Here is a 12,501-nt window from a genome sequence, read left to right as displayed (position 1 = left end):
AGTCAAGATACCAAAAAATCCGCCAAAAACCAGAAACTGTAGGTTGCAGTCCATAAAAACGACTAGAACGGTGATATTTTCGGTCAAAAAATGTTTGAGGAGACAAAAAAACTAAGAAAAGTGAGCTAGCCAAAAATGACCCGAAAACATATGTCTGGTCATTATATCGAAACAACGGTCGAAAACCTGAAAAATGTGGCCCATACAAATTCTTTTTTTTTAGAAAATACGTAATAGGACAGATGTCGTATGTTTTCCAGACCAGCAACGTGTACGTCCTTGCCGTCGTTGCATAGTGCATACTTCATGTATACAGAAAATTGGAAAGAGAGGAGATGAAGAACCGGAGGGCATATGCACACGTCGATTCGTGGCGCGGTCGTTTTCCCGGCCGGAGTGCGACACGGCTAACGGCACGACAAGGGCGGCAAATGGGGCCCCGGGGATCGGATCGGATGTCCCGAGACGCATGTCGCTGACACGCACGCACCATCGACCGATAAACCCCCCGCGCGACACGGCACCAACCACATCATCCCCCGCCCCCAATTCGCCCGTATCCACAATTAAGTACCCGGGCGGCCGGGGGGAGGGGTCCGGCTCCGGCTGCCTGAAGAGAGACGTACTGCACGTGGTGGGCCTGGCCGCGAGCGAGCGACCTACCGACCGATCGACGGGATGGGCACCGCTGGAGCCGTGCGCTCGTGCATCGCCTACTCCTCTTTTGAGTTTTGACTCCAGGCTCCAGGTGTCGCCATCGTCTGCCCGCCGTGTCCACTACTGCACATAATAAGCGCGCCGGCATCGCGCCTTGAATTATTTTTTCTCTTTTTCTCCCGCAGACATGGCAAATGCTAAGGGACGGTACATGCTAAAGCGTTGGAAGGTCTAAAATACAGTTGATTCTCAGTTTAATTAGCTGGGTTCGTTCCTTGATGATGCGCATGCATGAGTACGTACGGTGATCGATCCCTGGTGATTGATCAGGCCAGGTGATCAGGGAACCCGCGTCTCGCGGGCCGTTAACTACCTGTGCTAGCTCCCGCCCAGCTACGCCGCAAACCGGCCCAAAGACACAATGACAAGCGCGCGTTGTTGACCTATATAAGTTTTTTTTTTCTTCCTAAATTGCCTGAGTTTTTGTTAGGGATAAGTTGATTCATGAGCCGTTGAATATGATTTATGCAGTAATATCCGAAACGGATGATGAAAAAAAATGTGAGATCTAGATACTAATCTAGCAACTCTTATCGGTCAACTTATATTGAAACTTTTTACTTAAAAATCAGACAACTTAGATATAACTAGCCTCACATGCACACCCTTGAATTAATTAGGACCCCTAGCTAGCCAGAGTTTCACACAGCCTATGTGCTAGCTAGCAGTGGATGCAACATGAGTACTTCAGCAGACACACCTCGATCCATGCATGGCTCCATCGTATCCAACAAATCCTCAAGGCCCTACTTTGATTATTTGTTGCATTTTCTTTTAAGGCAACGACATGGTTCTGAAAGGTATTTAGGCTTCCTTCTTTTGGATTTATAGGACAGCTTCTGAGTTCCAGGCAGCTGAAGCCCAAAAGAAGAAAAAATTTCTCAACAGCTGTCGGAGGAAGCCCATCCCAAATCACGTGTAAAAAGGGCTTCCACGAGAAACTGGTCTCGAGCAGTTTTTTTGGGCTTCTCGGCACACACGGCGAACCATATTTACAGCGAAAATGCCACCGCCAAGTTTTTTCCCTCGCGAAACGTTTTTCCCAGACGAGCCCTCACGAGCAAACCACCGCGCTCAACCCTAGCGGGATTGCCTCCCTGCCGCCGCCATTCATCCCCCACCCTGCCTTCCTCCTCCCCACCGGCGGCCCGCCTCCTCCCCGTCCCCAGCCGGCCTCTTGCCCATCCCCGGTCGCCCCGCCTCCTCCCCTTCCCCGGTCGCCCCTCCTCCTCCTCATCCCCGGCCCGCCTCCTCCCCATCCCCCACCCCGCGTTCCTCCTCCCTATCCCGCACAGGAGCTCCGGCTTCCCCATCTCCTCCCCAGGTCGTCGCCGGTAACAAGGTGAGCAATTTGCAATGAAGTAGCCATTGTTTCTTGTGTGGTGTTTGCAAATATGTGTGATGTTTGCATGGTGTGGAGTGATCGATTTAGGGGTAAATAGGCACTTTTTCTTGTATGTGTGATGTTTGCATGCTGTGGGCATTTTAGGCAGCAAGGAATTACCCATTTTGATGTTCATGTCATGTGTATATCAGAGATGGAAAAAGGGAAACATGGCAAAGCTCAATGGGATGTTGAAGCTCATAGGGTTTTCCTTGACGTGTGCATCGAAGAAGTGGAAGCTAATAACCGTCCAACTCAGTGTTTGAATGCCGTTGGGTATGCCAATTTGATATCCAAGTTCAATGACCGCACGAAGAGAAACTATGACCGCAAACAAATAAAAAATAGGTGGGAGGCACTAAAAAAGGACTACAACACATGGAAACAATTGACCCAACGTGCATCTGGTTTAGGAAGAGATCCCATCACCCATACCATCACGGCCAGCGATGACTGGTGGGAAAGTGAGATAACGGTATTCTCTTTTTCATCTCATTTCCATTCCTTGTCATTTTACTTGTATGGTATGTCAAACTGATGTGCTGCTATGATTTACTTGTGTTTTTTCAGAGATGTCCTGATGCAAGCAAGTTTAGAAATGCTCCACTTCAAGATGAGGAGAAGATGGCCATTATCTTTGATAAGCATTGTGTGACAAATGAGCATGCTAGGGTGCCACCCCGATCAGCTCGTGTTGGACCATCTCAAGATGCAAATGTTGAGACGGTCGACGGTGATGAGGAAGATTTAGGTTGTGAGGGGGATGATTATGTCACTCCGGTTAGTGGGAAGGGGAAGGGTAAGCCGAAGAGAGCATGTCCATACTCACCTAGTCCAGCAACAAAGAAGGCAAAGGAAGAAAATCCTTCTGATGTTCAGCGTCTATTGAGCATTATGGAATAAAGGTCAAAGAGCAAGCACTCCGCAACATCTCAGGTGACAGTTAATCCCGCAAGACAGGAACTTAGAGATATGGTGGCGCAAGTGGTGAAAGATGGAGCTAGTGCCGGGAGTAACGAGCACTTTTATGCCACCCAACTATTCATGCAACAAGAATATCGTGATGCATTCACAACCTTTGAGAACGAATCTCCGCAAGTGAGGCTGGAATGGCTAAGGAGGACATGGGAGCATCACAATAAGAAGTAGTCTGCGTTTGGTTTGAACCTATTCAGAATTTGCAGTTTGCATTCGAACCTTATTTTTATTTACCATGGCTGCACCTGTGTGCCTGTGTGTGCTGCACCTGTGTGTGCAAGAGACTTATGTTTGCAAATTATTTGTCCGCTAGACCTGTTTGTGCCATCGAATTATTAGTTGAACTTCTGTGTGTTAAATGATTCCTATGTGTGCTAATCTTTTTTTTTTTGCATGTCTGTGCTGCACCTGTGTGTGATAATTGATGCATGTGCATGCTCCTTGCACCTGGGTGTGCTAATTAATTTTTTTTGCTGCACCTGTGTGTGCTACCTGTTACATGTGAGCACTTGTACCTTTTCTTTTTGTCTCACATTGTTTTTCTCTTATGTTCAACAGTGAGGGATGGATGAAGTTACAGATTCATCGGACGAAGAATTTGACATGGCTGCGGTTGCATTATTTTGTATCTTGCAGAATAAAAAGAGAATTCCATATGCACCGAGGAGGTTGCCATTCATGACAGGGATACAGTGGGTAGAGGAGTAGTTGAAGGTGCCAAAAAATTTCTATGACATGTTTATGATGAGAAGGTTAGTATTCCACCTGTTACATGATACCCTTGTCGAGAAATATGGTTTACGGTCAAGCTGTAACATGTCATCCAAAGAAGCATTAGCACTGTTTTTATGGACTTTGGGAGCACCTCAATCAAACATTCAAGCTGCAAATCGATTTGAACACAGTCCATCTACAATTAGTAACAAGTTTATGGAAGTTTTGATGTGTGTGGACCGAATGGCTGGTGATTACATTGCACCAATTGATCATACTTTCACACATGTTCATGAAAAACTAAAAAAGCCAAGATTTTGGCCTCATTTTAAGGATGCTATTGGAGCAATTGATGGAACACACATTCCTGTCATTGTTCCGGCTGAGTTGAAAGTCATTCATACCAATAGGAAGGGTTATACAAGTCAAAATGTCCTGGCAATGTGTGACTTCGATATGAGATTCATTTTTGCTGTTCCTGGTTGGCCTGGATCTGTCCATGACACTTGTGTATGGAGTGATGCTAGGGCGGAATATGATACTTTCTGACACTCTCCACAAGGTAAATCCATTGTATACGCATTGTTACAACTATTCCAAATAATTTTATTATTGTTCCAATATTCACTTTTATCTCAAATTATAGGAAAATATTATCTTGTTGATTCCGGATATCCAAACAGAGTTGGGTACTTAGCTCCATACAGAGGGCCACGGTACCATGTACCCGAATTTGAAAATGCTCCTCCCGTTGGGATGCAAGAGATGTTCAACCATTGCCATTCATCTCTACGCAATGTCATTGAACGAGCATTTGGTGTACTCAAGAGGAAGTGGCCAATTCTACAAGGCATACCAGCCTATCCAGTGTTGAAGCAGAAGATGATAGTTAGCGCATGCATGTGTTTGCATAACTACATTCGTGACAGTAAGCTGCGTGATGAGCATTTTGATAGATTTGAGAGGGGGGCCTATGTGCATGAGGATGGGCCGACAGGCGTCGATGCTTTAGTTGGAACCGATGATGGCACCATGAGTGCGATACGTGATGGTATTGCAGCGAGTTTGGTAACTTGAATGATGCTACTTAAGTACTCTTTTTATGTAGGATAAGACATTTGAGACCTTTCCTTTCGTTAGACTTGTAATATGTACTATTTTATTATGTTTAACTTTTATTTTAACTGCCATTTATGTGGTAAAACAGACTAGTATACACATATTAACAACCACACAAGTCACAATTCAGTTTCAGAGGCAACATGGTCCTTTCACACATACATCAGACAATAAGCTGCATTTTCAGAAGCTGAAAAGAAAGGAACAAGATAGCTTCTCAGGGCTTCCTGTGGCAGCTGTTTCTTCCAGAAATTAAGCTGAAGCTGGTTTCTGGAAAAGCTCCAACCGAAAAGAAGAGAGCCTTAGTTTACCTCCAAATCAAACTACGTGCATACTGTACTCCATATATTTGCCCCCATCTCACAAACTATACAACAATTAATCCGAGCAGAAATTTAAATCTCCTCTCGATCCTCCGAGAAGACAACGGCAGCAGGGTCTCATATATGCCTGCTGGACACCAGAGCTACTATAGCTAGTTCTATGACCTTGACGCTCCCTGAAAATTGTCCAAGGACTCCGGGGCACAGGTCTCTCTACACAATTAATTAGTGTGCTACTAGTTGCTGGTCCCCATCTGATTAATTAGCTAGCAACTAATGGCCGGCACACCGCACACACACGGTCGCGCCCGATTGGCCGACTGCTAACCATGCCAATTAATGGGTAAGATTAAGATCTTTTATTGAGGAGATTTATTAAGATCGGTCGATGCGTAGCAGGAAAAGATGAATGGGTGGTGTACGTACGTGCTCCTTCCACGAAGAAATTAAGCGGCGGTGGAGTGCCTTGTAAGGCATGCTACGCCGCACATGCAAGAGGAAGAATCACGGGTGTTTTCATTCATTTGTAACTTTGGCAAAGCTGATCTTGATCATGTAGCTAAGGTCGTTGGGAAAAGGAACTAGCATCGATATCTCAAGACTAAAACCAGAACTAATTAAGGGTCCGGCCGACAAGGGAGATAGAGCCGACTGTATTTTTTTTTTCTCTTTGCAAGTCACAGCGCCTTTTCTATCGTTGGATCTAAATCAAACGGTTCCCATGCGAGCCTTCGACCAGCCAGAAAAACAATCGGTTGACAAACAACCAACGCATATAGTGTAGTGCGGCCTCCCCCAATATGCATGACTTTTGCACATTTTGGCGTTGTCAATTAACTACTGATAAGTCGTCTCTAGTCGGTGCTTGTATCCACATATATATGCATGTGTTCCAAAGACTCTTTATGGAACCAAATCAATGAGGTGTACATGTGAGTATATACAATAGAAAGAGGGGGGACCTATCGTAATTGTGAAACCCCAGGTTTCTAAAACTCAAATTACATATTCTAACACCATATATCACAAAAATAATACAAAGTCTTTATTACAAACAAGTATTTCGAAAATTTCAAAGAAGTCATTTTCAATTTTACATTTCAGCCTTGGACAATTTCTTAGCAGCCAAGAAATCCTTTTGTGGGCCCAAGTGCATGGATGCCATTTGTCACTTTCTGCTTGCCATTTGGCACATTCCAGCACACACGTGTGCGCCATGCATCCATTTTCTCCAACACCTGTCATTATGGTACACAGTACAATACGCCCTATAAATATGGAGTATTTTTTTTTTCTACTGTGACCTTTTCACCACCTTTCCACCGAACACTTTCCTTCACCTGGCTCCATTGCTGCTGCTTGCTGTTGTGTGCTGCTGCTTCTTCCTGTTGTGTGCTACTGTTGTGTATTGAAGGTAAAATATAATGTCACTTTAATTTGCCTTTGCATGCTCTTGAATGAAATTGCTGGCACATTACTGTGGATTAAAATGCATGTCTGAGTAGTACATTAAGTGATTAGGAGTAAAACACAATGCTTAAGAGAAAATAATACCCTCACCCTGCTACTGTTTAGAACTAGATCACATAATCACTTTGCTAGATTAATCACTATTTTGTGTGCTCTTGTGTGCATCTGCTTGTTCACTAGAATTTAGCATTTAGATACATGGCAGTACATTGTTAGGATATATTTCACCCTAGTTTATCAGCATCTTTTTGTTCTCATGCACATGGTGTTGAGTTACTAAATCAAATCCTCTGCATGTTAACAAGTATTATCTTTTTCAAAAACGAACAGAACATAGCCAGCTCAAGTAAATCAAGCAACACTCACATATTAATTTTCCTTAATTGACCACCTAATACTACAAGCAACCACGAAGAGTAGAACTTGCTGTCAAGGAGAGAGAGGGACTTAACTTGTCTGTTAGGAGAACTTAGCAGTAGGCCGCGCACGCCGGACCGCCGGTCCCAACGCCGGCGAGCTGGGGAGGAGGAAGTGTAGCCCCAGCTTCGCCGTCGCCGGTGACGGCGCCTTAACGCCATCGCACCTCCTTGTTGGTATTGTAGCTCAGCGTGTAGACGACCAGTAGGTGGAGGAGCACCGTGGTAGCAGGGAGACGACGTGGTGGACCTCGCCGGAGCCGAGGTAGACGACGTCGGCCATGGCAGCGCAAGAACTAGGTTTACAAATTTGGGACGAGTATATGTCGATTGGTAGAAATTAAGTTGGAGATCTAGTAGAGGAAGGAGAGAGGAACCCGAAACTGGCCTCGTAGTCGCCAGACATGGCCGGAGCAGGGAGATCGAGCTGGTGGCGGCGTACTGCGCTCGCTTGGGAGAGAATGGGGAAAGAGAGGCAGGGAACGAGAGAAAAAGAGGAGGAGGAGGAGAATGGATGCGGTCGGTGAAGTTTGTCTGCGCAGTGCTTTATTTTTTTTCTTTTTTTCTTTTGCCTTCACAAATCGATGACAAGCTGAGTGGATTAGTACTACTTGCTGCTGGCTTCTGCTCATACACATACATACACACACATGTTTATTCCTCTCATCTGTTTGGCTTAGATATAGAATAGGAAAACTAGTGTAAGTTGTCGCACGTATGCTTTTTATTTTTTATTTTCCCTTATTACTTTGTTGGTTAGAAACTTTTGTTAAACATGTGTATGAATTAAATATTAGGAGTTGACTCCGGACAAGTAGGATACCCGGACGGTATTTCTGAGTTGACCGGAGCGGTACCAAGCAAGTTGCATCCCTTGAACATGTCTTCGAAATGATTTATGAAACTCGGCTTATTTCGAAATTCTTGCATGCCACCCAAAAATAAGATTTATAAATAAATATGTAAGGTGGGCCGACCCGGACAGGGTTACGGCTTAAGTGTAATTCGGTGGGTAGGGAGCTCAGGGTTCGGAGCAACCCGGATAGGGTTGGCGGAAAGTCAGAACTCTTCTACATAGGGAAACCATATAAGGACAAACCAACTGGCGCTTACTTCAAAAGCGGCGTAGACCATACTGACCATAGACCTGGAATGGGACAGGCTGAGCCGAACCACGCCAAGTAGCTGCCTCTGCCCGGGTGAGAAGGTGACCGTATCCGGGTAGGTGCAGACACCCTAGGGCGAGACCTACTGGTCAGGGGTCTCGACCCGCGGGCCTACATAAGGCAAGGTGGTGAAGCAGAGGTAGTGTACCGGCTCGTTCTGGTTCTGGTTCCTTGGTCTAGTCGTGTGCATATGATTAGTGCGCCGACGAGGATTGACCAAGTGATGCTATGGGAAAAGCAGTACACCTCTGATCAGAGTTAGATGTGATATCACTCCTAACTTCCGGGTTTGGAAGTGCGTCGTGTGGATTTTCCTCTAACACAGGATGTAAGATCCCACGTTGATCTGCCGCCAGTAGATTTTTCAAATAAAATATTGTTTTCAACAAAATACTAAAAGAAATAACTTATTTTCGAATATAATTATTTTTGGTCCGACGGCTTGATGGTCGTCAAGGTTAACTCATGCATAATGATTTCCGGTGACTTGCGGAGTACGTATTTTCATACGTACTCAGCCTTGCTTCATATGTTGTTTTCAGAACCAATGATCATGGTGAGCCCCGATGAGGTAGAAGCCGGTACTTATGATGAGTCCGGTCCTTATTATGAATATGCTGAAGTGGAGTATGAGTATGAGGATGCCGCTGGCGAAGATGATGTTGCGTAGACCACCAGGAGGGTAGTTCAAGATGGCCTAATAATGTCTAGATTAGAGGCACCTCTTGCCGCAGTGAGACTTGGAGACACTTTGAGTGTCCTTGTAATAAGACACCGTCTGCGAACGGTGAAGATTTCTATTGTACATGCTACTGTTTACCTCAAGTTGATCTTGGCGCAACTCTGTACGTGGCGATTCTTTCGTTACGCTGACTTTGTCAAAGGTAACGGGGCGTCACAGTAATCCTCTCTCCCAAAGTGGGATCCCATATCCATCCATCTCCTAGGCTATGCCTGATTTCTTGGAAGCTTCTTAATACTGCCTTGCATGTGCACCAACGGCTTCATAAACAACGCAATCTATCTATCTATCCATCATGCATGGAACATGCATTTCGATTCCCCTAATGTATCTCGGAAAGTTTCTTTTAAAAAACTTATATGTCGGGCACTAGCTTGTATCTTGTCGTGTCGTCATTAATTGGTTGCCAATATACTCATGTGTTTATCCTTGACATTGTACTTAAGAATGTTTTGGAATTTAAGGTTATATATGGAATTAACGTGCTAAAGTTTACCTTTCTTGTCGTTGTTGAAACTAAGCTTTACCACCTGTTTCGTGCTTTCAGTCCCTATATCTCCTTTGGTCCTTCCTCGATCTTATTTCTTCGATCTTCTTTTGGGTGGGAAACCTTTTTGGTCTGTGCCAGTTTCTAAGCTTGCAAGGGACCATGCATGCATGCATACAGGGGGCGTTAGGTTTTGGAAGGACGCATGTATATATAATGTTAGTTAGATTCCTTCCGTGTCATAGGCCACGAGCTCAACATGGACAGTGCCATATGAAAAGTGATGCATGTGTTCACAGAAGATGAAAGTGAAAGCATAGATGATGGTGGTTAGTTGGGATAAATTAAAGAAGTCAATCAATCAAACTCTATTTCAAGATGCTTATATAGCTTTATCAGCACCATTTTGTATATCATACATATATTGATATTAAAATATTTAATAAAATCCATCAAAACAATAAGTATATTGTTACTGTATTTTCGAGAAAAAATAATACACGGTTGCAACTTTCAAGCACCTAACTGAAACATTAAATTTGAATGAGAGAGTTCTGCCATATGCCAGTACATGAATGTAAACAATTCTTACAGACATTATTAATCAATTTTATTAGGAAACTCACTCTAGATAGCTTTCTGCTATATACTCCAAAACAACATCTTCTAGAGAAATGGAATAGTATCGTTTGCGCACATGTACTTAAATCAAACAACCGATCTATGCTATCCGACAGCTCCAAGAACATAATTCATGCAGCCATGGCCCATGCTAAACGACTGCCGGAGGAGACGAGCTATAGCTGCAGTATATGCATGTACGGATCATTACCAATTGGAGAGAGACTAATTAGCCTATGCCATCCGCTAAGCATCATTAATTATTGGACTGGGATCGATACCAACCGTACGTGTGAGCAGTCCATACGCTAGTGACGCCTGGATTTATCGCATAGCTAGCCGCACACTCGAAATCAATTCAATTCTGTTGTTTGTTTCCAAGGCTCAAGATGGCATGGCATGGTTACGGTATGAATATGGGTGGTCAGGGTAGAGACTCTCCCCATACGTAGGCTCATCTGCCCTCCTTGGACTTACCAGTTACCGGAGAATTACGTAGCCGGCCATATAGATGATGTCATGCATTTAGATCGTTGGGTTCATAAATATAATTTTTGCTCGATATTCCGAACGTTTGGCCATGAAACGACCATGCATGCATATGCACACGCGCATGCTTATCCCGTCGATGGGAACAGGTTAACAGTCGATCACGATACGGGTGGCAATACAAGAATCGAGAGGCTAGCAGCCGGCCGGCCGGGGTGCAAGTGCATGTGCATCAATCCGGCCCAAATGCTTTTTTTTTCTTTAAAAGAATATGATCGATATCCACATCCTTGCTTGTGTCTGGTAATTTGTGCTCATATGTGATTAGCAAGTCGTAACCAACGATCACAAGCAAGATCGATCGATGGATTAAGCAAGCTAGCTAGCTAGCTAGAGCTGATTGATGATCGATCGAGACCGGCCGATGGGTTCTGGTTTAGACGTCAGACCAAACGAGACGCGGCGCGGCCGTGCGTTTGAATAATTTCTCTCTCACACACACATGCACGTCCTCTCTCTGATGTCCAAGCAACAAAAAGAAAAAGAATACAGTATCCATTCGACGCGATCGACAATCCGGCCGTATAGGTACGTAGTACGTCGTATAGTAGCTGTAGACAGTGTAGAGAGCCCAACCATTTTGTATCTTGTATGCAATACGATTCCTCTCTCTCTCTCTCGTCTAATCGGCACCAAACAACCGAGAATGCAGCACAGCCAGCGCCGATCGTTCTCTCGGTCGGTCGCCCTGATTGATCGTCGTCCCGGAGAAAAGTGGCATAATTCATGATCGGTCGAGCAGCTAAGCTAGCTAACTTTTTTTTTTCGACGTTCGTACATGTACGTAGGTGCTTGCAGATGCCGTTAACGACCGGAGACGAAAATGAGAAAGGCGAAATATATGCACGGTGCAATCGACGTAACCGCCTCTCTCTCTAAAAAAAATGAAAAATCCATCCAATGCATGCCTGGAGCAGGAGGAAGGAAGAGAGGACAGAGGAGCCGGCAGTGGGCCAGGCCATCCCATGTGCGCTCATGTGGTGGTTCGCGGAACCGGCCCCACCGCCCACCACCACTTTTCTCTCTCTCCTCTTCTCGACTCGACCCGGTTGGTTAATTTGTTTTGATTCTGTCCCGACCGGCCGGCCGTGTGGTTCGTGTTTCTGCTAGCTCGATCGGTCTTCCTGACATAGTGACATAGTAGTACAGTACGTCTTATCAGTAGATGGGTGTCAAAAGCAAAGCCGGCCGCGCCGTTGCGCTTACGACGTCGGTCGGTCGGTTGGATATCCTAACGGAAAAACGAATCGGCACGCATGTTACTCTACGATATCCGTAGCCTTATTAGCTAGCTAGGCAGCATATATCGATCGATCCGGTGCACGCCACATGTGCTCTGCTCGCTCCTCGAGAAGATTTGGTGACGACGATGATGGTAGTACGTATTGCATATGGCATGGGTGCATCGTGCGTGCATATATACTGGATATACACACCTGCCTAGCTAGTTCTAGCTGCTTCTAGCCAATTGTTGCTAGAGTAGAACGGTTTTCTTTTTTGCCGGGAAGAGAGTAGAACGGAATTGGCTAGCTGGGAAGAACGGGATCCTTATAATTAGGGGGGCGTGATTTCTTAATAATTGCTCGATCGTTTACTTTGCTTACACGCAGGCAGTTAGCTAGACTAGAGATATATATGATCGATATGATATGTATGTATGCGCGCGCCAGAAGTAGTATTAACGACTTAACGCGTTTGATGCGGACGGCAACGTGCTGGCGATCGAGCTTTGCTAGTGCTCAAACGAATAGTGACACGGTCCAAGTACATGCATGCATGATTTTAATTTCCGTGCTAACTAAATTAAGTGGCAAT

At 45.0% G+C, this 12,501-nt stretch overlaps 1 protein-coding gene across 1 annotated transcript; it reads left to right on the top strand.

The window, feature by feature from the left end:
* Nucleotides 1-844: 844 nt before the first annotated feature.
* Nucleotides 845-3,004, top strand: LOC112269399 (L10-interacting MYB domain-containing protein-like). The gene is made up of 3 exons (XM_024456094.1): nt 845-864; nt 2,207-2,576; nt 2,672-3,004. The coding sequence occupies exons 1-3, from the start codon at nt 845-847 to the stop codon at nt 3,002-3,004; spliced, it is 723 nt and encodes a 240-aa protein (XP_024311862.1).
* Nucleotides 3,005-12,501: the final 9,497 nt, after the last annotated feature.

The sequence above is a fragment of the Brachypodium distachyon genome, chromosome 5, assembly GCF_000005505.3.
Source record: "Brachypodium distachyon strain Bd21 chromosome 5, Brachypodium_distachyon_v3.0, whole genome shotgun sequence".
Classification (NCBI taxonomy): domain Eukaryota; kingdom Viridiplantae; phylum Streptophyta; class Magnoliopsida; order Poales; family Poaceae; genus Brachypodium; species Brachypodium distachyon.
Note: the sequence above shows the minus strand (reverse complement) of the source record. Positions and strands in the feature narration are given on the sequence as shown.